Here is a 24,357-nt window from a genome sequence, read left to right as displayed (position 1 = left end):
GCAACCAAGCTCCTCCACCTCGTCATCATCATGGAACCCGGTCTTGTTTTGCTCTCACTCTCATCCACGTCGGATTTGTCTTCTTCCATAGGCTCATTTCGAGCCCGAACAAGGGAAAAAAAAAAAATGGGTACTCCCATGACGTACGATCAGCTCAGGGATCACCTCGATCAGATATATTCGGATCCCTCTACTCGCCTAGATGTCCGTTTAATCGAGAAGCTTCAAGCGGAGCTGTTCGCTAGCACTGATCCAAAAGTGTCAGCGGCACTCCTGGTCCAGATCTCCAACCTCCTCCCCAATATTCAAGAAGATCCGACTCCGCTAACCAATTTGGCCACGAAAGCAGCGACGTACCTAAACTATTCACAGATCCGGTCCATCGAACCTCCCCTCGATATTCTTGCCGGTATCAAGGCACCTTCACACCCGGTTAACCTCCTTGCTTTATCGCTCCTCCGCAAAGCTAGCGAGTCCGTTAGCGATGCGGCAGTTGTTGCAGGCGATTCAGCTCTAGTGACATCCTTAGTGGAGATATGGCTCACAAGCACCACCACTGCTGTTGCGGAGGCGGCCTTCGATGTTCTATGGTGTCTCCTCCGGATCGATCACCCAAATCAGCCGTGGATAAATGGAAACATGGAAAGTAGTAATTCTGGTGGCCTGGGCCTGGTGTGGAGAAGACTATTTGGAGACAGAAACGTGTACAACCTACTCTTCTCAATATGCTGTCTTGATAATGACGGACAACCCGGGCAGCCGAGCAAGCGGCAAAAGTCAGTGGCTCAGGGAAGATTGATGGATTTTGTGACTAGAGTAGGGTCGCTGGATTGGCAGGCGGTTACGGCATCACATTTCCCAGATGTTGAGCTTGGGTTTAAATGCAAGAATTTGTTAGATTTTGCAGCCTGCCAAATGGTGGACACCGAAGATGTTCTGCTGCACATGACGCTCATCCATTTCCTCGAGGATCTCCTAAAAATCGACGCTCCTGGTTTCCAACAGCGTTGCAGCACCGCTCAAGTGTCTCACCCAATATTCTCTTCTCCATCCCTGGATTTCCTGGTCAGCTCTGGCCTACATGACAGAATCATGAAATACTTTGTGGAGCCCTCTACCCTGGATCCCGCAGAAGCTGCTTATCTTTCTGGTCCAATAATGGCGTACGTTTCCCAGTATGCCCAACTCTACCCGAATCACTTGTTGCAAAATCAACAAAGCTTTCTGGATAAAATCCTTACCCGAACACTCCAATCTTTTGATATGCCATCAGTTCAATGGGCCCACGGAGCAGTTCCAAGCGGTGAACTTAATATTCTAGCGTCACTGCCCCGAGTTATGTTACTGGAGGCTGGGAAACGATCTTTAAACCCACTATTTTCCATTCCTTCAAAGCCACTACATAAGGACACCCTGGGTGCACTGGGAAGAATATTTCACGGACCGTTAGGTCGCAAGGTTGATAGCGATGCAGAGCAACAAGAGGATTTAAGCCACAATCCAACCAGTTCCCGTGCAGAGGCAGCGGCTGCAAGGACGCTCTATTTCCAATACCTAAATCAGCACACGGCCATCTGGAACAACGTCGTGGCGGCCGCCGAGACAGTGGCGATGACTGACACAGCTTTGGCTGCAATCGCATTCATAAAAGCAGTCGCAACAGCGAACTGGGACGTGATCAAACAAGGCTCGACCTCGGAAGGCATCACTACTGCTCGGTTTGCTATTCCAACTGAAGACGAGGTCGAGCGGCTTGGGCCAGCGTCCCAAGGAAATCTTCCGTTGCATGGAGCTTGGGCGCTACTCGTTCCTCCAGCTTTAACTGTTGTTCTACCTTACCTTTTTAAAGACCCGCAGACGCATGCGAACTTTGTTGCCGGGGGAAGAGGAGACACGGAGAGTGCTGTGTGGAGAATCGCTACTGCCAAGTATGATGCACTCGTTGCGCTCGAGTCGTCTATTGAACGAATCGGCGGAAGTACCAATGGTGTTGAGGATGTTATACGAACTATGAAGCGGCGTGTAGCCCAGGGACCATGGGGTAATACAAGCCAGATTGGCAGCCGGGTTGATGCACTGGAACTATAACGAGGATATGAATGATAGTTTTACGCAATGCTCGGATGGGAAACTCTGGCGCTGAATTAAAGTGATAGTATTAATCGCTTTAATAGCCTATGTATATATTTCTTTTTTAAAGCCCTACATTGCATGACAGGTACTCCGTAATGAGCACAAGCAAGCCTACCTCCATACTCTTTCCATACTCTTTCCTGTGTGCGAGCAGTCGCGCGGCATGGACCTCGGCTTGGCTTATGTCGGCCATAAAGTTCTCCCTCCTCCGGCTTAGTCAGCGTGATGACCGCAGAGCAATTATCCCGAGCGAGCCATGATCTTTTTTCCAAAAGCATCTTGAAAAATGCTTTGAATGCCATATCATCAATGCCAGCCTTCCCGAACCTTTGCTGATGTTCCTAGGGAATCTGTGATAATGAAGTAATCCTGGCTTCCTAGCCCATCTCTGCGCGCTTAACTCCGGCCCGTTAAATTTCTTTTATCTGTGCAGCTAGCTGGCATGTCCCGTCGCGGCGGTGGAGGAGCTCGAGGCAGAAGATTGCCTGGAGCAGAGTTTTCATGGCAATCCGAACCTGGAGCGGAGGCGGATACCGCGCCCACGCCATTGTTCCCTGTAATCAAACGCAACCTTTCACTCGCCTTTTTTCCCGTCTCTTGCTGACTCTCCCACCCTAGAAATACAAAGTACCCCGCGCAAAACCTCTAACGCCATTAGAAGACTCACAAGTCGATTACTACCGAAAACTACGAGAGGCTATTCACGATGGACCCTTTTATGTAGTGCTCAGCGGCCCTCCCTCATATGGAAAGGGAGGCCAGCCTCAACGGGCACAGTTTGACCCTTTTCAGGGGATGGCAACATATGGGCAGCGGTATCTGAAAAAAGCGCGGACGCTGCCCAAACTCAGTGCGGTACCATTTGGTAGGTACTTGATCACTACTTTGTTGGTTGACTAAATACTGATGGCGGGCTTCTTTGCAGAAATGAATCTCTTCCCAAAAGAATTGTGGTCCACGCTTGATCCGAAATTTGTCGGCTTGCCTGGGGGAATGGGCAGCGGCTTCGGGGCGCTTTCACGGGTAGGTCAGAAACGGGGATTTGAAGATGACGAGGAAGAGGAGGCTGTGGACGCGGCCCGTAAGCGGCGGGCTGTTGATGAAGAGGGTGATGAAGGATCGGATGTTGATAGGCGAGGAGATACGGATGATGAGGCTGTGTTAGAAGACGAGGGCGAAGGCGAAGAAGAGATCGTGGACGATGACTTTGAAGAAGATGAGGAGGATATGGGCGGGGATTACAACGCAGAGCAGTACTTCGATGCTGGCGATGAAGTGGATGACTATGGTGACGGCGATGGAGGTGATGGTGATGTGTACTAACAATATTTGATACCCTTATCACGAATTCTCACAGTAGCTGTGATAAACTATATATACATTATTTATGATCATTAAAATGCCATGGTTATTAATTGACAATGTATTGAAGGCCAGACGCTATCGAAGCACACCTAAGTAGAAGCACGTAATGGCATTTTTCCACTCCTTGAGAAGCTATTTTGGGGGGATTTGCACAGTTTGCATTATTGCTGTGTCTTGGCACCTGATGATGTCATCGTCCGAGATCGGTCCCGCTCAAACTTCTGTCGCAAAATGGAGAGTCGATTCATGTATTGCGGGGCATTAGAACTCAAAAGGGGGCCTTCACAGACGAAATTGATGAGATGGCCAGCAGTAAAAATAGCGTTCCAAGGACTGCTTTGGTTGTCTACGCCTCCGAAACGGGAAATTCGCAAGAGATAGCAGAAGAGCTGGGCCGCTTAACGGAGCGTCTGCATTTTGAGACACATGTGTCAGAACTGGATGCAATTGAAGCAGTAAGCTAACAAGCTGTGCATTTGCGACTATAAACATGGATATATGCTTATAGTAGTACTAGGAATCCCTGAATGGGCACTCTTTGACTATTTTTGCCGTCTCGACAACAGGACAAGGTGATGTCCCCGCCAATGGAAAGACGTTCTGGCGGTCTTTGCTGCTGAAAAGGCTCTTGCCAACGTACCTGCAGCATGTCAATTTTGCCCTCTTCGGGCTTGGAGACAGCTCCTACCCGAAGTATGCTTTCCACAGAATGAACCAGAGTGAACCCTCAGTATCTGACCAGAGGGACAGGTTCAATTGGGCGGCCAGAAAAATGCATAAGAGGCTCCTGCAGCTAGGGGCAAACGAGATATTTCCAAGCGGTGAAGCAGATGAGCAGCATCCCGAAGGGTATGACTCCCGTTTGTTAATCATCATCTCGCGGCATATGCTAACCAGTCGCTCTCTTCTAGCATTGATGGCACTTTTGTTCCTTGGGCCCAGAGCCTGAAAAAGTTTTTGTTGGATAAATTTCCTTTGAAGCCCGGACAGCATCCTATACCTGATGATGTTCGATTACCGCCGAAATGGGCTCTGGCTCCTTGGGGCCAAGGTACTGGCAAGGAACACCAAATGACCAATGGCAATTCTTCTCAACCCGAGAAAAATAACGGAACCGGAAAGGAACAGATAGTCCAATATCCTGCTCTACAACCGCGGGATCATGATACACGACCGATTCCCAATTCCATCACTGCAACGTTAATTGACAATATCCGGGTTACTCCAGAAAGCCACTGGCAAGATGTTCGACATTTGACCCTAACGGTCCCCGAGTCGATGCAATACATTCCAGGCGACATTCTCCACATAACTCCCAAGAATTTTGCTAAGGATGTTAACACTCTCCTATCCCTTATGGGATGGGAAGCCGACGCCGACATTCCACTGTGTTTCACCCCGGCAAGCAAGTCCTCGCTTCCGTCATCGTCTCCTCCTATATCGTTCTTGCAAAACTCACCTGGGTTTACACTTCGCGAGCTATTGACAAACTATTTAGATATCATGGCAATTCCACGTCGATCATTTTTCTCGCAGATATCCCATTTCACAGACGATACAATGCAGAAAGAACGCCTTCTAGAATTCACTAACCCGGAGTATATTGACGAATATTATGATTATGCGACGCGGTCGAGACGGAGCATTTTGGAAGTGCTGTATGAATTCGACACCGTCAAAGTACCTTGGCAGCAGGTATGCAACGTTTTTCCCATTCTACGCGGGCGCCAGTTCAGCATTGCTAGCGGTGGTAGATTAAAGAAAACAGTAGAGGGGAAAACAAAATTCGAGCTATTGGTGGCCATAGTCAAGTACCAGACGGTTATAAAAAAGATCCGTGAGGGTGTATGTACAAGATATCTTGCCGTACTTCAGCCAGGTAGCACCATGAAGGTTCAGCTCCATAGAGGTGGTCTAAGTCCATCCGTGGAACAACTCCTAGAGCCTTCAGTGGTAATAGGACCGGGAACGGGTGTGGCTCCTATTCGATCACTCCTTTGGGAAAAGGCTGCTCTCGTGGAGGCATATCGCAACAAGCACGGTCCAAACGTTCCTTCACCAGTTGGGCCAGTTATCCTTCTCTACGGCGGCCGCAACCGAGCTGCTGACTTCTTTTTCCAAGAAGAGTGGAACAAACTGAAGGAAACGCTTGACCTTACCGTTTTCACGGCGTTTTCTAGGGATCAAAAGCACAAGTTCTATGTTCAGGATGCCATCCGGCAAAACAAAGATGCGTTCTTCAGGGTGTTGCATGATATGCAAGGGGCGGTCTTCATCTGTGGGTCGTCTGGCCGGATGCCGCAGGCGGTGAGAGAAGCACTAATTGAGACTTTTGAGACGCGTGGGAGCAGTCGAGAGGAGGCGGAAAAGTATCTTATAGATATGGAGAGGGTTGGACGGTATAAACAAGAAACATGGTGAATGGAGGATACTCTATAGTGAAAGCGCCTTTTTGCATGAAATAGTCCCATAGTCCCAAGCTTCGGGCCAAAGGATATATCGAACAGTCCAAATCAGCAGTCAGGCTCACCGGTCATCGCGGCGCGTAGTTACAGCGCGAAAGAGATAGGCCTGACCAGCGACCATGCGAACGATCATTGTCAAGCACATCGTTTGGATATCATGCTCATTTGTATTCGTCCCATCCGTCAACCATCTCAAAATCACCCATCTGATACTGTTTGGAGCTGACAGGAAGCTCGGGTCCGACTGTCGGCTTTTCGGAAAGCTTCGGCAACCGAGCTTAGGTGCACGTGTGGGTAGAGTCGGAGAGGTGCCGTTGAGGCTTGGCAAAGGAATTTCATTGCTCCATTACGGTCATAGCTTGGCGACGGCTTTCCGATCCGAAGGGTTGTCGGTAGGAATCGACTCGAGAGGCTGGACAAACACAGAGACATCTCCTCAAGGAACGTAAAGGCCAGCCCATTGTACGCTGGAGGATCGAGTTACGCACTTTCACAATGGCCAGTGGACTACGGATATTAGTGCCTATTAAGAGGGTGATCGATTTTGCGGTGGGTTTCCCGGCTTCAATTTCTTCATTGTGACTTTCGCACCTTGGATGGACGCCATTGGGACATTCGCCTGTGCCATGCCCGCTTACTGTCCTTATTTGTTGGCATCCAGAACGGCTGCAGCTGCAGTTCGACCAATGGACCGTTTATGATCTTTTTTTCCGTCTTCCAAAGGCTGATCTTCCCCTTTCACGTCCCTAGATCAAACCCCGCATTAACAAAACCCAAACCGGTGTGGAAACCGCCGGCGTCAAGCACTCCCTTAATCCTTTCGATGAACTTTCGGTAGAAGAGGCCGTCCGCCTGCGCGAACGCAAGGGTCCTATGAACGTTGCAGATATCCTCGCTCTCTCCGCTGGTGGGCCGAAATGTCAAGATACTCTCCGCACCGCAATGGCCATGGGTGCCGATCGAGGTCTCTTGGTAGACGTTCCGGAGGGCAAAGGTGACGAAGGTGGCTTGGAGCCATTGACAGTTGCAAAGCTGCTGAAGAGCGTTGTTGAGAAGGAAAACATCAATCTGGTCTTCTTGGGGAAACAAGCCATTGATGGAGACCAAGGCCAGACTGGCCAGATGCTCGCCGGGCTGTTGGGTTGGCCTCAAGCCACGCAAGCGAGCAAAGTCACCGTGAAGGACGCTGAGGGCTCGATTGAGGTTACAAGAGAAGTGGACGGTGGTGTGGAAACATTAAAGGCGAAATTGCCCATGATCATCACGACAGACTTGAGACTGAACGAGCCGAGATACGCCAGCTTGCCAAACATTATGAAGGCCAAGAAGAAGCCATTGGAAAAGAAGACCTTGGCTGACTTTGGTGTCGAAAACACCAAGAGATTGAAGACGCTAAAGGTTACAGGTAAGATTCATAGGTCCCCCTATCCTCCAACCTCTGGCGACTATACACGCCATATCTCATTTTCTGCAGATCATCAAAAGGCTTATGCGTTTGGTAGAACCCCCGGCGAGACAAGGCGGCGGAAAGGTCGAAGATGTCGATGGTCTTATCGGCCGTCTGAAGGAGCTTGGTGCTCTGTAAAGTCCTCAAGCGCCACTGTGATTTTACAGCCTTTTGGTTTTTAGTTTTCTGGAGGGAAATTTTCTTTTTTTTCTGTATGTGATATATGGGAAGACACTGTAGAAGCGTTCTCGTTTTGCTTTGCTTTTCCCTTGAGACTGTTTAACATGGCACAAAATATAGATACCTCTACAACACAATAACCCAAGTGCCAAATCCCCCAAAAACATTGATAAAAGAGAGAAGAGCATGTGAAAATCTTTTGTAAGATGTATGGATAGTATTTTCTCTGTTGCACTATGTGGAACACCAAGGGCCTATATCAATTGCAAACAACTAATGTTTCCTCCGTGAGCAGAGACCTACATAAATATTCATGCAGCGTGAGATTTAAGGAGTGCTTGGAACCGAGTGGCACAGTGTTTGCGTGCTGTCGAAAGCCATGGGCGCATGAAGACAAAGAAGGCCATCCATAGGAGAAAACCAAAAAGAAAAAGAAAAAGAAAAAGAAAAGAAAAGAAAGGGAAAAGAAGTCACTGGGCTGAACACATGAAAACAAGCACCCAAGGACCGGACTGCCAAGATGATCGCCAGCCGGCCCTAATGCCAACATCTGTGACATGCCAGCGCAATATTGGGGTCCAAGTATGTTTCACAGTTGACCAGGGCTGCGTCGCGGGGAAATTGACCAGCGTGTTTCTCTTAGGGTATGTACTTCGGACCTGTCAAACATATCTTCGACAGAAATGAAACTACTGCTGATAGGCTTCAATTGGCACGGGACATCCGCCTCGACATCTGGTCCTGCATGACCAACCCTTTGAATGCTTGTTTCCCTCATGCGCCGACGCCACCAACGTTCGAGAGCGGATCGACCGCGCTTCGACCGAATCAGCCGACGCGGTATTCGATACCCCCATCCCTGCCCGTGGTTCTGCCCGCTGATGATGTATTAGATACATGCGTCCACACATGTACATACTTTCGGCAGTGGAAGCAATGACGCATAACCTCCGTGCCCGGAAAATCCTGTGTGCCATTTACTAGGTTTAATAGGAGGCAATTGGGGGAGGGTAGTAGCATGGGTTGGAACAATGAAGGGCCCCTGGCACATGGTGCTTTGGTCTATCATCATCCTGGCCACGCTCTGCATCCAGTCGGTAGTACATAGATAGCGTCCAGTTTGCAGGGAGAAAGCCGCCAGGCGGTTTATTTCGAAAGGACTCCTCGTCTAGAAAAGTCCAAGCCATCGGGATCCATCTTTTTGTTTTTCCTTCAATACTTTTCTTTTACCTTCTTTGCCTCTCTCGTCAAGCCTCCAAACTTGCTTTTTTGTCGATCGCTTCAAGAATAATGCATGTCGCAAAGCACGGATCAAATCATTGATTGGGCGAACTTCTTGCGGATTCTGCACTTCTTTCGCTCTGTTGACACATTTTGAGATGTCTGATTGCCTCTTCGCGACCTATGGCCCTACCAAGAGCTCGATGAGATATCGATAAAGGATATAACCATCACAGAATGGCGCCGCCGACGCAACGAAAATGGGAAAAGGCCAAAGTCTACTCCAAACGAGGATTCGATAAGGCATGGCACACTCTTGACAAACTTGGACGTCCGATAAACCGCTTGTCGAATAAACTGGGCGCCGAAGCCTTCTGGCCGACGACTCTAGATCTAGAGAGCGAGAAGGCCGCGCGGATCCTGCGAAGTTTCTGCAAAGATGGTTTCTATGCGGAAATAGACAGTGGAAATGGTACAAAACCCACCGAGGGGATCCCGCGAGGGAAACAAAGGGTAGTGAAAAAGATCCCGGCGTCGGTCATCAAGCAAGCAAAGGGATTGGCTATCTTTACAACCATGAGAACGGGTCTCTGGGTTAGTGGATCTGGAGGCAGCGGCGTTCTACTCGGAAGAATCAAAGAGACGGGAGAATGGAGTCCCCCGTCCGGAATTATGACGCATACAGCTGGGCTAGGGTTCCTTGCCGGAGTGGATATCTACGATTGCGTAGTGGTAATAAATACCTATGAGGCCCTGGAAGCCTTCAAAGCCGTCCGCTGCACACTCGGTGGCGAGGTGGCTGCCTCAGCTGGTCCGATTGGCGCAGGTGGTAATCTGGAGACTGAGGTCCACAAACGACAAGCTCCAGTTTGGACGTATATAAAAGGTCGGGGGTTTTATGCCGGTGTCCAAATAGAAGGAACCATTGTGATTGATCGATGTGACGAAAACGAGCGATTTTACGGCGAGAGAATATCCGTCAGCGATATATTGGCAGGCAAAACTAAAAGGCCCCCGTCGTCAATTAAAACGTTGATGCAGACACTGAAAGCGGCCCAGGGCGATGGTGACGTCAACGAAGATATGCTGCCTTCTGGTGACACTCCTGGTGATATTGATTTAACAGGAACGTTCGGTATCCCAGATGCCGATGACCCAGACCCCTATGGCGTCAAAGCCTTGGAGAGAGAAGGCATCCTTATCAGAGAAGCTGGTACTCGTCAAATCCCGAAATTGGACGCCTTTGACTACCGGCCAATTTCTCTCAGCCCGAAATCTGCGAGATTCAGCGCTTCAGGTTCAAGAAGATCCAGCGTCCGCAACAGCCTAGGGAGCTTTGGAAGCGCTGATCGAGGGACTCAGACCGACGATTCTTATTTCGAACAGAGCGGCTACTCCCCTACGAGTACAAGTCCTCCTCGGAGCGTCACAAGCTATACCTTTCCTCGAGCCGTCAAGGCTGCCGAAGCGGAGGAGCTCGACTATGAAACCACACATTTCAAACACGAAGATGTCAAGCATGTTCCGGTACGGCGAGTCAATTTATCCGACCACAACGTGCCCATTGTTAGCGCATCAGCACCAGCGTCGTTCGCAAAGGCGCGGCTCGTCACTATACCTAAGCGTGTCCCTCCTATTCTACCCCCGCGCAACCCTGAACGTGTCGTCTCTCCAGTTTCGAGTCGCTCAGAGATCGATGACTCTGCCACGCTGTCATCCATTTCTCCGGTCGACGAGGAGACAAGCATTGCCGATATTCAAAACCGATTAAGGCAGCTTCGGTCCGGCGAATCGCAATCACCCGCGGAGGACGACCGTGGTCGGTCAACAGAACGTGATGATTTCCATTCTGCACCTGCGTCGCCGTCCAGGACTGAAGAGCTGGTCCAAGACTCAACGCTAGAAAAGGCGCATTAATAAGCGTCGTGTATTCTACCTTCTTCACTTTATATTTGAAAGATTTTTAATGCTCCTTCGATTCTCGGATACGCGATCGCAGCCAGCTTTCGGTCGTCCCAGCATTTACGGTTATTTAGGCCATTTTTGCCTCTTTTTCCTTTCTTAACGATTCTTCGTGTGCAAAAGCTCTGTGGTTTGTGCTTTTTCTTTTTCTTTTCTTCAATGTTTGCATTAAATATGGAAGTTGGGATTTGCAGGATCTATCGGAACCGGATGATGGTGGCGCGGCTTTGCGGGTTGTTTGGTGATTTGTACAGCTAGTTAACTAATTATCAGTTCATGTCTTTGAAAGAAGAGCTTACCTCTACCCTTTTTTGGTTGTTATATACTCCATGCTAGGAAGATACTAGGAATGCGAAACATCCAGAAATGATGTTCGCCTTTTCCACCAACTCAGATATATTCCTAACCAACAGGCTAGCGCGATCGGCCACTGCTGAGGAATTGAGATTTATTTCATTCTGCGGTGAATTCCGTCAAGTTATACCAGCGATAGCCTCCAAAGTTATTAAGCTTACAGAGGCAAGAAACCAGCATCTATTGATTAACGTTTACTGATAGCTATGCAGTATTTATGCGTAGCACGGAACCTGTTTGCCTTATTTGCAGTATCCCATGATCTGATGCACGTAGGAGCGGAGATTTATGCTACCGAATGCCAAAGATAGATGCAAGGCTTTCCAGGATATTAAGACCACTGGCGGGCACAGGCCGTTGTGACGAGGTGAAGATAGGATCTCACCATAATGGGAGGTTACGTGGTGCTTCTGTTTTATTAGCTTTTCTTACTTCCTAACTTTGTATCCTAAACAAAGTGGTTTGTCTCGGTCGCCAATTCATACGGCCACCCCCGCTATACCTAGTGGTTGCTCTCGCTAAACGTGTCAACTTGAGAGGTTTGAAAAAAGGAGGGAGTTCAGTGGTGTGTTATCACTGTCAATCTCTATTTCTCTGCCGTATCTATCGCGTACTATCTCTCGCCAGTGAAGCTTGTGAGAGAAGTCGCTCGCCTCTATCCCACGATGCGCCGGGACCGAGCAGAAACTGATCTGTAGCCTAGTGATGATAATACTCGCAGCACCTAAAAACATATGACGCAACGACGGTGAGCTCCAAGCTACAACCTCAGGAACAGGTATATCAAGGACATTGCGAAGCTCAGAAAACTAGTATAACCAAGCAGAAGACAAGACACAACATACAAAGTCAAATGTAGCAACTTCGCTAGCGACATAGGATTTAGAATCCTGGCAAGAAGCTCCTCATCACTCTGCTCCGTCTTAATAGAGAAGACCTTGTTATAAAACCTTTCGAGTAGCTTCGTCACGCGAAATCATGAAGCGCTAAGTATACGGAGTATGGCTGGCAGTATTCTGAAGTACCTCAACACTGAACTTGACATACCACCTTTCGAGTTGGAGCAGCTCGTCGGATAACCAGCGGACAGATGTGCAGCGAAACCAGTGCTCATGGGAGGACCTGATCAGGTCGGCCCTAGTCTGAGAACTGAGGATAGAGAAGCGCTTTCCGCTCATGTGATGGAACTAGAGCTTGAAAAAGCTCAGAGACACAGCAGCGCCCCTTGAGCTTTCCAGCGCGCCCTGGGTATGTACACGGCCCCGATTTTAAGGTTTTGGCCGGCCCGATATAATTGCGGCTGACGCAGCGATGTCCACGATGGCTGGAGTTGATCCAGAAGATCTCCATTCTGGACAAAATGCTCAGAGGGAATGTCTCTGTTGGCAGATACCAGGCTTTCTCTGTTGAGATCCACGCGGAAGAAGGATTGGCCAGACTTTGTAACCCATTGGCTGGCGCAATCACAGAAGCCGGGATTCCAACAGTTTGACCACAAGATGCACTTCTCCCTTTTTGGCTGCTAGTCTGGCTTGAGCTGTCCTGCTCTGCCACTTGGTCTGGCACCATTGACGCCGCGATGTTGTTTGGGATGATGTGGCTGTCGCCCAGCAGCCCTCGACTCCCGCCAGAGCTGGACTGTCCGTGCTGGCGTGCGTCTGCCTGGCGGCGGTGACACGGTGGATGCGGCTCTGCCTGGCGCTGCCTGAACTGCGGGGAACGCCACGCTTGCGCTAGTCCTGATACGGTAGCTGACATAAGACCAACGGAGCCTCGGCATCTTGGCATCCAGGGGCAGCTTATGTAAGTGTGGGTCGCAGCCAGCCATCCGTCCCAGCCAGCCAATCATCGCCCGTGGCAGCCTGCTGTTGACCGTTCGGGAAACGAGCTCCAACTGTGCGCTGCGCAACGGGTTTAAAAAGACAGAGACGACCGCCCTCCCCTCGCTTCGTGCTCTTCGTCTTCCCAGCACCTCTTCAGTCGTTTGCCATGCCCCTTCGCTGCCTCTATTCCCCCCAATTGAGTTGTGTTTTGGTTATTAAACGCATTGCATCTTTCCAGCCTTCTTACGCGAGCTATCTTACAATTCAATCTGCAGTTGTTCTGAGTTGACGTCACGTCATGCCTGCGGTCTTCAAGAATAAAACCGTGGTCCTGAGCGGCACCTTTCCAGGTTATAAGCAGGGTCAGTACCGGCGGATTGCTTCGAACCGGAGCTGCTTGGTGTTCGAATTGCTAAATCTCTTGATGGCGTCGATATAGCCGACCTAAAGAATTTAATTGAGACCAATGGCGGAACATTTAGCGCGAAGGTGACGGACGACTGCACTCATCTTGTCTGCACCCAGAAGGAGTTCGAAAACAATGGCACCAAAAGTAGGTTCCCGACCAGGCCCCCCCCCCCCCCCCCAAAAAAAAAAAAAGAAAAAAATGTCAAGCAACGAAAAGGAAGCTGCTGCTCCATTTTTAGATGCGCGCATATCTACAGCAGTTTGCCCCATACAGACTATTGCAATTAAGAGCCAGCAAGTAGCTAATGAAAAACCAAAATTAGATAAACAGGCCTCCTCCATCACTGGAATCAGCATCGTTTCATCGGCCTGGCTATTCGAGTCGGTTTCGTCCAAAAAATGCAAAAAGGAATCCGAATATCTCTGGTCCACGCTGAATAAGACCCAGGCTGCTGCGACTTCCGCACCAAATGGTACCGCTGATGCCACGGCTGCCACTAATCCGAGGCGTTCCGCCCGCAATTCGCAGGCCCAAGCTCAATCACAAACTCAACCACAACCTCAGTCTCAGCCTCAGCCTCAGCATCAGACAAAATCCCAAGCAAAAGCGCCAAAGAAGAATAACAAGCGCGCCTTAGACTCCACTACTGGTGGTACTATCACAGACACTGCACAGGCCGACACAGAACCTCCGGCAAAGAAGAAAAAAGAGACAAAAGCAGAGACTCAGAGGAAGATAGATATCCCTGTTGATTCTGGTTTCTCAAATAGACGTATGATTTGCACTTGACCCATATGGAATGGGATATTGAACTGACGAGCGACTAACAGAGAACTATCATGTTTACGTTGATCCGGACGGTCTTATATACGACGCAGCGCTGAATCAGACAAACCGCATGAACAACAACAACAAGTTCTACTTTATTCAGATCCTTGAGCCAAACGATATGAGTGGCCAATATACGACATGGATGCGCTGGGGAAGAGTGGGAGAGTTTGGTCAGTCGTCTTTTTACAAAGACCAGAGCTTGGAAGCAGCCATATCGACCTTTGGGAAAAAGTTCAAAGATAAGTCCGGCCTTTCTTGGAAAAATAGATTCGATAGCCCAAAGGCTGGTAAATACATGTTCCTTGAGCGTGATTATGAGGTCGAGTCCGAGGATGAGAAAGAGGAAAAGGTTAAGAAGGAAGACGAAGAAGAGGAAGAGGTCGAAGTGAAGATGGCAGAGTGCACGTTGTCAGAGCCGATACAGCACGTTGTCTCCCTTATCTTCAATCAGTCGTATTGGGCGAACGCTATGGCTACCTTGGATTACGATGCCAACAAACTCCCTCTTGGAAAACTCAGCAAACGGACGCTCCAAAAGGGATTCGAGCTCCTGAAGGACCTGTCAGATATGGTGAATAACGGACAGTTTCATGGAACGGCGCTCGAAATCATCAATAACCAGTACTTTACCGTCATACCGCACGCTCTTGGCCGCGGCCGTATTCCATTAATCAACAACGAGCGGATGATCAAAAAGGAGATTGCACTTCTTGAGGCATTGACAGATATGGAGATTGCAAACGAAATCCTGAAAGGCTCGAAGAAGAGCGACGCGGCCGACCCTATTCATCCGCTTGATCAACAATTTGCTGGGTTGGGCCTGCAGGAAATGACACCTTGTAAGATTTGCAGCTCCTTTCGCTAAGCATGCTTGAAATGCTAACTTTGACGAAATTAGTGGATCCTGAGGGAACAGAATACAGACAGCTCGAGGATTATCTGATTAAGACACACGGTGATACTCACTACATTAAGTACAACGTAAGACACCCATCGCTGCGCGTCCCTTGGGATCCTATTCGGGTAGAAGGCTAATTTACGCAGCTAAAATACATTTTCCGGATTGAACGCAAGGACGAGAATGATCGTTTCCTGAATTCACCCTATGCTAATATCAAAAACAGCAATCGGCGGCTCTTGTGGCATGGCTCACGTACAACCAACTATGGTGGTATCTTGAGCCAAGGGCTGCGCATTGCTCCTCCGGAGGCGCCGGTCACAGGCTATATGTTCGGCAAAGGCGTTTACTTTGCAGATATTTCCAGTAAATCGGCCAACTACTGCTGCCATCACAACAGTGGCAATACAGGTCTCCTACTTCTCTGTGACGTGGAACTTGGTGATCCGATGTTGGAACTGACACACTCCGATTACCACGCGGGCGACCGTGCAAAGGATGAAAATAAATTGGCAACACTAGGCATGGGTCGCACTGTTCCATATGGCTGGAGAGATGCTGGTTCCGTGCATGAGGACCTTGCTGGAGTGCTGATGCCAGATACGACGGAAGCTCCTCGCTCATGCGATGATGGTCAGAATCGGAGTTTGTATTACAACGAGTACATTGTTTATGATGTGGCTCAGATCAGGATTAAGTATTTATTTTGCGTTGGTATGTCGTGATTGGAAAGTCATTAGAATTATTTTCAACCCCGACTCTTGGATCCGCTATTAAGCATGGAGCTGGTGTCTCAACTTTGTTTCTGGTGTTAGTTAAATTTGATGCGTTTCAAAATATTTTCCACGATACCCCGTACCAAGAGCACAGCCCGAGCTTTCTCTGGGCGGACTTACGAGACAATTGTCTCTGGGATTCCGATTTTCCTTTGGATCCCTTGTTTATGTTGCGTCCTTGCGACCGGGTAACCCTTTGCCCCCATTCCCGTCCAAATCAATTCTAACAGGTCAAACCCTTGCCATCAACCAACCGGGGTAAAGTTCCCCGCAGGCAGGGGTATACGAATATGCGCGACACTGGGAAGCCGTTAAAAAAATTCAAAGCAAATAGGCATTCACGTTGATACATGGATTGGGAAACCGATATTCCACCTTGTTTCTTACTCGCTAAAGAGCAAAAAGTGTATGTCAGCCCGCCTCCTCAACACGGGATTGAACACACCCGCAAAATTTCCATGGACGCATCTCGAATCCCTGTTGTCCAACACCGTCGCACAGGGGTGCAAGATAGAGTTTAATGTCTTATTCTCCATATCAGAAGCTGAATGCCACCCTAAGGCGGGGTCAAGCTTTATGAAGCTTTTCCTAGACGGGAATGGCAACTTGTTTACCCTCATGATCTATCAATTCTCATTGCCCTTCATATGAAGGCATAGTGGCTGGTGCAGGGCTACCTCCACACTTGTGCTACTTGAGCTTGTTTGTGTTCTTCGTCCGCATCGGTATGCAAGCCCTGTATTCCGTATGGAATGTAAAAAGCGGATTACTCCGTATCCCTGGGGTTATATGTCCCATGGATCGGCAAGTCTGTTCCGCACCGAGCAGCAGCAGAAGTATGCGTTTCCCGCGACTTAAATATAAGTCTTCATTCCCCAGGAGTTTAGTTGTTTCGATCGATTGTGTCTTTCCCCCCAACACTTCTTTATTTTTTAAGTGTGCTATATATTGGCGCTTTCGTGTTACATCGTCTGAAAGGAGATTTTGTTCGAAGAAGGGCCCAAAGACCGGCCAGAATGCGCGTGTCGACGCGCCTTTCGCTTCCTATCCTGCTCGTTCGGACTGTTGCTGGGAAGTATTTCCCACCAACGCCAGAAGGTGTCAGGGTGGTGAACTCCAGGTACGATGAAGATATTAAGATATCCTATAAAGAAGTATGTCTAGCATCCCACTGCTCTTATTGGAGCGATTTACCGTCCAATTCTGACCAAAGCGAATTTAGAACGATATCTGTGAGACGACTGAGGGAGTCAGGTCTTATACCGGATATGTCCACCTACCACCCCATACATTGGACGACGTCAATGTCGACCAAGACTACGCTATCAATACTTTTTTCTGGTTCTTCGAGTCCCGCAAAGATCCGGCAAACGCCCCATTGTCGATATGGATGAACGGCGGCCCTGGTTCGTCTTCCATGATCGGCCTGTTCCAAGAGAACGGCCCATGCTTCGTCAATGATGATTCTAATTCGACTTATTTGAATCCTTGGTCGTGGAATAACGAGGTGAATATGCTGTACATTGATCAGCCGAATCAAGTTGGTTTCAGCTATGACACGTTAACAAACGTCACCCGCAATACCGTCGCTGAGGAGAGTGAATGGCAAGTTGCAGATTTTTCTCAGGGAGTGCCTGAGCAGAACAATACATTCTTCGTTGGCACCACGAGTTCTCAAAACTCGCGTAACTCTGCAAACTCTACCATGAACGCTGCTCGTTCTCTGTGGCATTTTGCCCAGGTGTGGTTCCAGGAATTCCCAGAGTATAGGCCGAATGACGACAGGGTGAGTATCTGGACTGAGTCCTATGGAGGTCGGTACGGTCCATCTTTTGCTGCCTTCTTCCAAGAGCAAAATGAGAAGATTAGGAATGGGACTATCACAAGAGATGGAGAAATGCACCTCATTAATCTGGACACTCTCGGCATTATCAACGGCTGTGTCGATCTGCTTATCCAAGCGCCGTCCTACCTCCATTACGCCTACAACAATACCTATGGAATCCAAGCTATCAACGAAACTGTTTTCAATACTGGGCTTGAAGATTGGGAGAAACCCGGAGGCTGTCGCGATATGATCAATAACTGTCGACAACTCTCTGCTGAAGGCGACCCATATATGTACGGAAATAACCAAACGGTTAACGAGGCCTGTATGAGAACAGAACAATACTGCGGTGAGCACGTCGAGCTGCTATATATTCTATATGGCGATAGAGGAGTTTACGACATCGGTCACCCCAGTGCCGATCCCTTCCCGCCAAATTATTACCTGGGATACCTGAGCCAGGCGCATGTGCAAGCTGCCATGGGTATTCCCGTTAATTTTACAGTATCATCCACTGCTGTTTACAGCGGGTTCTCTGCGACTGGAGACTATCCAAGAAACGATGTCCGTGGTTATCTTGAAGATATTGCTTATCTTCTAGATTCAGGGGTCAAGGTTGCTTTGGTCTATGGAGATCGAGACTATATATGCAATTGGATCGGAGGCGAGGAGGTCAGTCTTGCGATTGACTATTCTGAATCGGACATGTTCAGGTCCGCTGGGTATACAGATATCCAGGTAAATTCTTCCTTCGTTGGAGGACAAGTTCGGCAGTATGGCAATTTCTCGTTTTCGAGAATTTACCAAGCTGGCCACGAGGTCCCCGCTTATCAGCCAGAAGCATCGTACCAGGTGTTCCAGCGTATCCAATTCAATAAAGACATTGCAACTGGCACAATTGATACGGCCCAGAGAAGAGACTATGGTACCTCCGGCACAGAGTCAACCTTCCATATAAAGAATAATCCACCTCCGGATCCCGCCCCTCAGTGTTATATCCTCGAACTTTCCACATGTACCAGAGAGCAGGTCGAGAAGATTAGAAGCGGAGATGCCCTGATCAGGAATTACATTTTGATTGAAGATGGTGCAACTCCAACTGGGACCGGTACAGCACCGTCAGCTACTGCTACTGGTGCAGGTGCCAGAGCTGGTTTCTCGGTGGGCTTGCTCAGCTTTGTGACTATGGTTCTTGGTATCTCTTTTACATGAGGATGATGCTTGGTTACCTTTCGCTATTTCTTTATACATATTCGGCTTCAATTAGTTAATAATTTCAAATTCTTGGACATTTTCGTCTGTCATTCTTATTCAACTTCCCCCAGTTAGTTGTGGTTATAAAGCCTCTTCCGTATGTGGTGGTTTGAATTCAATTACTCAGGCTTAATGACTGTCGACTGCCATAAGTTAAAAGCTGATAGCCCAGTGAATGCCTTCCGGTCCTTAATGGCAGCATCAGGCTCGGCATGCTAATGCTTTTCACTATAGCATCTAGTGATCTACTTTATAGCAGTGAATTCACTACATTACTTAGGCCGCTTAGGTGAGAAGCGATACTGTGGATGGCTATATAAGCACTCTGCTTTCTCACCTCCCTTTTTACTCTTCTTTCTCTAAGAATGTCATATACATTGCTCAATTTTCAGGGAGCCAGCTGCTCTGAGATTCTTAATCTTTTCATAAATACATATCTCAACAGCAACAACACCAGCCAGGCCATATGCAAGAATCTCAGGCCAATGACATTTTGTTATGATTCTTTCAAGATACACAGACTATGCCTTTGGAGATGCAATAATCAGGCCACTGCAACCATGAAAAAAATGAGGTTTCAGGAACAACCTAATGCAAGACAAAGAATTGTGAACCCATAATCAATATTGCAATTCATTGAGCATACCAACGTCGGGCAAGTGGGACTATAATCCATCAAGTCATGACTCTCGAGTCACCTGGTGCTTTCGTGGTTTGCTTGGTTTTATATACACCTCAGGATTTCTCAGGATATTACTTTACCAGCATATAAAATTGTTCCTATGAAGCTATCGGAATTATCAACCCAGTACTACGGTCAGAATTACCAAACGGCGACGAGCCTTCTATTGTTTGTACGAAGCCCAATAAATGGGCGAAATGTTCGCGCTGCCAGAAAAATGATAAGACGTGCGAATTGACTCCACTGGCTCTTCGCCACACGATTGCTGCTATGCAGCGACTTTCTGTCTCTTGTAAAAATGTTCGTGACAAGGATTATCGAACTCGAATGCATGCCTTGATTTCTTCCATCAATGCTTATTTCCGATCCGTTGGTATCTCTCTAACCGCCACGCCGCGAAAATGCAATGCTGATAACTAACGCGTACACCGATATTGCCTGACATAGACCAGTTGATTACTGATTATTTTCCCTTCCACGGCCCCTGTGGAATCCTGGCGCCAACTTGCAACATCGCGAAATCCTTGATGGTTTTAGACGAGCACTTACCTACGAGAGCAACAGCAACAACAACACTATGTTGGAGCCTTTCTACGATGGGCTTGGAGGTGAATTGTCTTTGCTAATGAAAGCTTTGACCATATTATTTTTTTCCATCTACTGCACTATCAGCCGCCCAAAGGTTGGCTATGGCCACGTATACCCATCCATCTACATTCTGGCGCGCGTGAAACCCAGAACGACAATGTGTCTACCTTCGCTTATCGGCCAGGTCTCCATACTACGAGACTTGCGACAGCCTAGGCCATCAAATTGCGAACCATGGATCTTCTGGGACCCGGTCTTCTCCACGGAAGAGGCAAGGAGCAACGAAGCCGGACGCCTGAAAGGCAGAGTCAAAAGGGTGCGGGATGAAATTGCAGCGAAATGAAACGATGACATGGTCATCTAGCGAGAGGGATGGTTTCTAAATAAATTTAATTGATTCACTTGTAAAGTTAAAACTATTCCATCCTAAGTGGAACCTCCCAAATCAATTAGGAAATAGCCTTCATCATGCGAGAATGGTTCCAGCTCGGCAACACAAGTTCGCTATATCCACATTTTCTCAATCAGACCATCAAGTCGACATTTGGCTAGGCAAAGGCGTGACCCGCCTAGGTGATCAGGAAGACGCTTTCAGAACACCCATAAATGGGAGCCCATCCTTGAATATACCCCATCCTTCAGGGAGGCGCAGGTCTCGGAGACTGGCCTGGTGGCGCATGAACAATTCCGTCAAGGCAGCCAAGTGCATAGGACACATGTATTCAAAGGTATCTAAAAGCAGAAAGTAAAATATTATTAGAAAGGCCTTCGAATAGAAGATATAGTCTTAAGAGGAAACCTTGTGTGGGAATCGCTGGACCTACCGAATCCTTGATAATACGATAAAAACGTATTGAGATCCCTGTCGACGGAGATTCGTTGACTAGGTATAAGAAACTGCGGAAGTCGTCGGATTTCTTTTCGGGAGAATTCAATTTTCAAAAAATGGCAATGCAAGTGTATATATATATACATATATAACAAGTTAGATTCTTGAGCTCTAAGATGTATATGAAGGGGAGAGGGGCAGCTAACCGAATTCTTATGTCCGATGCAGCCTCAAGAAGCATAGCTGTGTGTTGTTTACAGTCTCTTCAGGCAAGATTGAATGATCGATAGGAATTTCCATTAGCTGTAACTACTTAAGAGTTGAACACCTATTGTACAGTACGTAACATGAAGCTCTGATCTTCTTGGCAGTTCCTTTCAGTAAGGAGTGCTACTGGGGTTACATGGGAGAGCCTGTGTGATTTATGCAGAGGTCCCCATGCAGACTCAATTTCCCTCCTGGGTTGTTCATGTTGCCCCATGAACAACCCAGGAGGGAAAGAGGAAAAAAGAAAGGAGAGAAAGGCAATGAAAAGGAAAAAAAAAAAGGCTTGCTCACAATGCAACGAGCAAGCTCGGAACAGAAGGAAAACAACAAACTTGTTCATGGTGTCATGGACAAGTTAAGCAAAAAGAGAGAAGGGAAAGAAAGAAAGAAAGAAAGAGAAAAAGAGAGAGAGGGGGGGAGGGGGGGAGAGAGAGAGAGAGAGAGAGAGAGAGAGAAGAGCTAGAAGGAGTTTGTTCAAAGGGAACAAGATGGGGAGAGAAAATGTAAGAAGAGGAGCTTGTTCACATGAGGAACAAAGTGAAGAGAGGAGATGAGAAAGTGAGCAGTGAAGCTTGTTCAAACAGAACAAGCAAGGAAAGGTGAAGAGACAGGCAAAAAGCAGAGTCTGTTGACCCGAACGCAGAAAAAAGAAAAAGAAGGATGAGGAGAGAAAGAAAAGAAGAGAAGAGAAGAGACGAGGCAGCGGGCAGAAGGGAGCTTTATATACCCCAATCTGGCGCTAGGCTCGAAGGGGGAAGTGCCCCCAGATCACCCTTTCTTGCTGCTCGATTGGCAAGGCACGTGTGCGACGCGATCGACCTCATCGCCGCTGATAGTCGCTTCGAAGTGCACTTCTGATCGTGCAACGACCGGGAGAGCAGGGCGCACCGGATGCGCACGACCCTGGAGCGAGCAGAGTCCGCTACTCTGATCTTTTGGATTCGAGCCGCAAGACAATAACGGCGCGTGAAGATCAGGGACGGCGCTCAGGGTCGCTATCACTCGCAATGTCCACGTTCATAGTAGAAGGTGTGGGTAGTGAGCAGATGACAAAGCGATGTCCGGTACTCAGCCAGCATAGTTAGCCAGAACGGATGTGTTACAACACAGCCAACATCCCATCCATGAAAATAACATTGGCATTGCTCCTTGGTCCCTCAAGGCGGCTGTCTCATTAAAAACCTTCATGAGTAGAAAACAAAAAACCTCTTGGGAAAAATAAAAATTTCCTCATAAGGAAAAGCGTACAGCCTCACTAGAGATGTGATATCAACACAACTCTAGTTCAACAACACAACAGAGTTCAATAACACAACAATGTGTAGAGTGCCTCTATTGTTCTCACTAGCCCCGTGTCACTATTAGATAATGAGCACTAGCTTAAGAGAGAGCTTTCTCTCACTTTCTCTTTCTCTTCTTTTTTCTTCTCTTCCTTCTCTAGTCTATATCACCTTTACACTAGGTAAGTGAACCATTTAAGCACTGCTTCGTGTGGGAGGCAGGCTCGCGGGAGGTGTCTGATGATTTGGAAGAATCAATATGGCTACTCCCCATCATTCTGCTCGCTTGACCACAAGGCCACAAGTTGGTGAGTTCACCCATGATTGTGCCTTTGCTTCGCGTGGTCATAGGGTTTTGCCTTCGCGTGGGGTTTGGTTCGCGGATGAGACTGATGCTTGCTAGTAGTTCATGCCAGTTCGCGGTCCCCTTCACCCCCCTCTCGCGACTCGTCTCCTCTTTCCTCCCTCGGGAGGACGCCTACCCCCCACCCCTTCGCGGTAGAGATGTTTGGGCCTTCGGTGAGTAGTCTTGAGAAGTTGGGAAGTGCTCGCGACTGACAGTTCTAGGGCATTGCTGCCCGCCCCCCCCCGCCGGGGGCGGTTGTTGTTGCGCCGGCCCCAGCCAGTAATGTGAGTATCCTCTATCATATTTCAGTTCATGGTTAACCTCTCTAGGCTGTGGTTGCTGTTCCCCCTGCCCCGGCAGGATTTGTGGGTGCCATGGTCCCACGGGGTGCTTGGGACCGCCCAGCGCCCCCCGCGCCCCCCCGCGCGAGATCAACAATGGTGGTCCCAGACCACCTTCAACCAGTTACTCCTGGCTGCCTTCTTCACTGGGTCTTCGCGGGCCAATCCAGTGGTCCTCCCAGGCCTTCCACCCCACACAGAGCCACAAGCATTGTCCGCCCGTGAAAGGGCATGGTGTTGCGAGCCTATCCAAAGGCCCGTGCTTATTGCTGGTTTGGATAATCCAAACCAGTTGGCTGTTCGCGCCCAGCTCTGTGAGGAAATCCTTGTGACTTGAGCTGGGGCCCAGCCACCACCAGGACAGGAGTGCTCCGCCTGCAAGAGAGCTCAGCAAGGCTATGGCAACATAGTCTTTGCAGACACACCCTGACCACTCTAATAGAGGGTTCTGCTAATAGGGCTTTACAACATAGATGCATCAAACCTTGGAAATCACATAGCACAACCCCTGGTTGATGATCAATAATGGATGACATAGGAAAAAAGAAATAAACCGCAACTATATCTGTGGATATAGCGCGCCCATCCGTCCCCTGAGGGAAAATCCATGGGGTGGCCGACCTCAGCGCATCGCTTTCGTGCTGATGGTTGACAGGCGTTGGAGGACTGATGGCAAGAGAAGCAATGGCCGTTTGTGTGTGTCTGTCAAGGGTCCCTGTCTTGCACGCCAGCTTGGACCAGCCAGCTTGGAGCTTCGACAGGGATACGTGCCGATATCGATCTTGACCCCGCGGTATTAACGGAAGTTGATTGAAATTCGTCCTAGAGCCAACCCCATTTACGGAGTATATGCACCTGTTGTCACAATCATGCCGCCTCCTTTTCACCTGAGAAGCGGTCTAGTGGAGTCAATGGTGCCGCCGGTTTTCGCCCTCGAAAATCAAGGACGTGGCTGGCTTGCTCCGCCGATCCAGGGCATTCCTGTCAAACGGGTTTTCAATACGTTACAAGTCATATTCGTGTTAAGTGTCGGACATGATGTTGTATTTACAAAAGCAATACATAATGTTTTGTGAAA

The 24,357-nt window shown here is 48.6% G+C and overlaps 9 protein-coding genes across 9 annotated transcripts; all 9 read left to right on the top strand.

Annotated features, from left to right (window-relative positions):
* Positions 1 to 84: 84 nt before the first annotated feature.
* CIMG_06066 (uncharacterized protein) lies at positions 85 to 2,088 on the top strand (the record flags this gene model as incomplete). The annotated part of the gene is made up of 1 exon (XM_001242169.2): positions 85 to 2,088. The coding sequence occupies exon 1, from the start codon at positions 127 to 129 to the stop codon at positions 2,086 to 2,088; it is 1,962 nt and encodes a 653-aa protein (XP_001242170.1). The 5' UTR covers positions 85 to 126.
* Positions 2,089 to 2,431: 343 nt separating this feature from the next.
* On the top strand, positions 2,432 to 3,510 carry CIMG_06065 (DNA-directed RNA polymerase III subunit RPC7). The gene is made up of 3 exons (XM_001242168.2): positions 2,432 to 2,689; positions 2,752 to 2,998; positions 3,059 to 3,510. Exons 1-3 carry the CDS (start codon positions 2,576 to 2,578, stop codon positions 3,454 to 3,456), a joined length of 759 nt encoding a protein of 252 aa, XP_001242169.1. The 5' UTR covers positions 2,432 to 2,575; the 3' UTR covers positions 3,457 to 3,510.
* Positions 3,511 to 3,775: 265 nt separating this feature from the next.
* CIMG_06064 (NADPH-dependent FMN/FAD containing oxidoreductase) lies at positions 3,776 to 5,919 on the top strand (the record flags this gene model as incomplete). The annotated part of the gene is made up of 4 exons (XM_001242167.2): positions 3,776 to 3,953; positions 4,016 to 4,191; positions 4,249 to 4,347; positions 4,410 to 5,919. The coding sequence occupies exons 1-4, from the start codon at positions 3,801 to 3,803 to the stop codon at positions 5,917 to 5,919; spliced, it is 1,938 nt and encodes a 645-aa protein (XP_001242168.2). The 5' UTR covers positions 3,776 to 3,800.
* A 422-nt stretch (positions 5,920 to 6,341) lies between these two features.
* On the top strand, positions 6,342 to 7,726 carry CIMG_06063 (electron transfer flavoprotein). The gene is made up of 3 exons (XM_001242166.2): positions 6,342 to 6,512; positions 6,714 to 7,368; positions 7,466 to 7,726. Exons 1-3 carry the CDS (start codon positions 6,459 to 6,461, stop codon positions 7,546 to 7,548), a joined length of 792 nt encoding a protein of 263 aa, XP_001242167.1. The 5' UTR covers positions 6,342 to 6,458; the 3' UTR covers positions 7,549 to 7,726.
* Positions 7,727 to 8,632: 906 nt separating this feature from the next.
* CIMG_06062 (uncharacterized protein) lies at positions 8,633 to 11,320 on the top strand. Its single transcript, XM_001242165.2, has one exon. The coding sequence runs from the start codon at positions 9,049 to 9,051 to the stop codon at positions 10,726 to 10,728; it is 1,680 nt and encodes a 559-aa protein (XP_001242166.1). The 5' UTR covers positions 8,633 to 9,048; the 3' UTR covers positions 10,729 to 11,320.
* Positions 11,321 to 13,104: 1,784 nt separating this feature from the next.
* On the top strand, positions 13,105 to 15,927 carry CIMG_11667 (polymerase). Its single transcript, XM_012358641.1, has 6 exons — positions 13,105 to 13,312; positions 13,390 to 13,503; positions 13,682 to 14,131; positions 14,190 to 15,029; positions 15,089 to 15,171; positions 15,235 to 15,927. Exons 1-6 carry the CDS (start codon positions 13,249 to 13,251, stop codon positions 15,811 to 15,813), a joined length of 2,130 nt encoding a protein of 709 aa, XP_012214064.1. The 5' UTR covers positions 13,105 to 13,248; the 3' UTR covers positions 15,814 to 15,927.
* An 875-nt stretch (positions 15,928 to 16,802) lies between these two features.
* Positions 16,803 to 19,228, top strand: CIMG_11666 (carboxypeptidase S1). Its single transcript, XM_012358640.1, has 2 exons — positions 16,803 to 17,018; positions 17,087 to 19,228. Exons 1-2 carry the CDS (start codon positions 16,881 to 16,883, stop codon positions 18,902 to 18,904), a joined length of 1,956 nt encoding a protein of 651 aa, XP_012214063.1. The 5' UTR covers positions 16,803 to 16,880; the 3' UTR covers positions 18,905 to 19,228.
* Positions 19,229 to 20,205: 977 nt separating this feature from the next.
* On the top strand, positions 20,206 to 20,559 carry CIMG_13014 (uncharacterized protein; the record flags this gene model as incomplete). The annotated part of the gene is made up of 1 exon (XM_004445259.1): positions 20,206 to 20,559. One exon carries the CDS (start codon positions 20,206 to 20,208, stop codon positions 20,557 to 20,559), a length of 354 nt encoding a protein of 117 aa, XP_004445316.1.
* A 2,292-nt stretch (positions 20,560 to 22,851) lies between these two features.
* CIMG_06059 (uncharacterized protein) lies at positions 22,852 to 23,616 on the top strand (the record flags this gene model as incomplete). The annotated part of the gene is made up of 4 exons (XM_001242162.2): positions 22,852 to 22,900; positions 22,999 to 23,111; positions 23,160 to 23,222; positions 23,248 to 23,616. 4 exons carry the CDS (start codon positions 22,852 to 22,854, stop codon positions 23,614 to 23,616), a joined length of 594 nt encoding a protein of 197 aa, XP_001242163.2.
* Positions 23,617 to 24,357: the final 741 nt, after the last annotated feature.

This window comes from Coccidioides immitis, assembly GCF_000149335.2.
Source record: "Coccidioides immitis RS genomic scaffold supercont3.2, whole genome shotgun sequence".
Taxonomy (NCBI): Eukaryota; Fungi; Ascomycota; class Eurotiomycetes; order Onygenales; family Onygenaceae; genus Coccidioides; species Coccidioides immitis.
Note: the sequence above shows the minus strand (reverse complement) of the source record. Positions and strands in the feature narration are given on the sequence as shown.

Coding starts and splice junctions, on each gene's coding strand:
- CIMG_06062 (XM_001242165.2), top strand. CDS start 9,049: ATGGCGCCGCCGACGCAACGAAAATGGGAAAAGGCCAAAGTCTACTCC.
- CIMG_11667 (XM_012358641.1), top strand. CDS start 13,249: ATGCCTGCGGTCTTCAAGAATAAAACCGTGGTCCTGAGCGGCACCTTT. Junction 15,030..15,088: donor CCTGCAGGAAATGACACCTT/GTAAGATTTGCA, acceptor TGACGAAATTAG/TGGATCCTGAGGGAACAGAA. Junction 15,172..15,234: donor CTCACTACATTAAGTACAAC/GTAAGACACCCA, acceptor TAATTTACGCAG/CTAAAATACATTTTCCGGAT.
- CIMG_06065 (XM_001242168.2), top strand. CDS start 2,576: ATGTCCCGTCGCGGCGGTGGAGGAGCTCGAGGCAGAAGATTGCCTGGA. Junction 2,690..2,751: donor CGCCCACGCCATTGTTCCCT/GTAATCAAACGC, acceptor CTCCCACCCTAG/AAATACAAAGTACCCCGCGC. Junction 2,999..3,058: donor ACTCAGTGCGGTACCATTTG/GTAGGTACTTGA, acceptor GCTTCTTTGCAG/AAATGAATCTCTTCCCAAAA.
- CIMG_06063 (XM_001242166.2), top strand. CDS start 6,459: ATGGCCAGTGGACTACGGATATTAGTGCCTATTAAGAGGGTGATCGAT. Junction 6,513..6,713: donor AGAGGGTGATCGATTTTGCG/GTGGGTTTCCCG, acceptor TCACGTCCCTAG/ATCAAACCCCGCATTAACAA. Junction 7,369..7,465: donor GAAGACGCTAAAGGTTACAG/GTAAGATTCATA, acceptor TGCGTTTGGTAG/AACCCCCGGCGAGACAAGGC.
- CIMG_11666 (XM_012358640.1), top strand. CDS start 16,881: ATGCGCGTGTCGACGCGCCTTTCGCTTCCTATCCTGCTCGTTCGGACT. Junction 17,019..17,086: donor TTAAGATATCCTATAAAGAA/GTATGTCTAGCA, acceptor AAGCGAATTTAG/AACGATATCTGTGAGACGAC.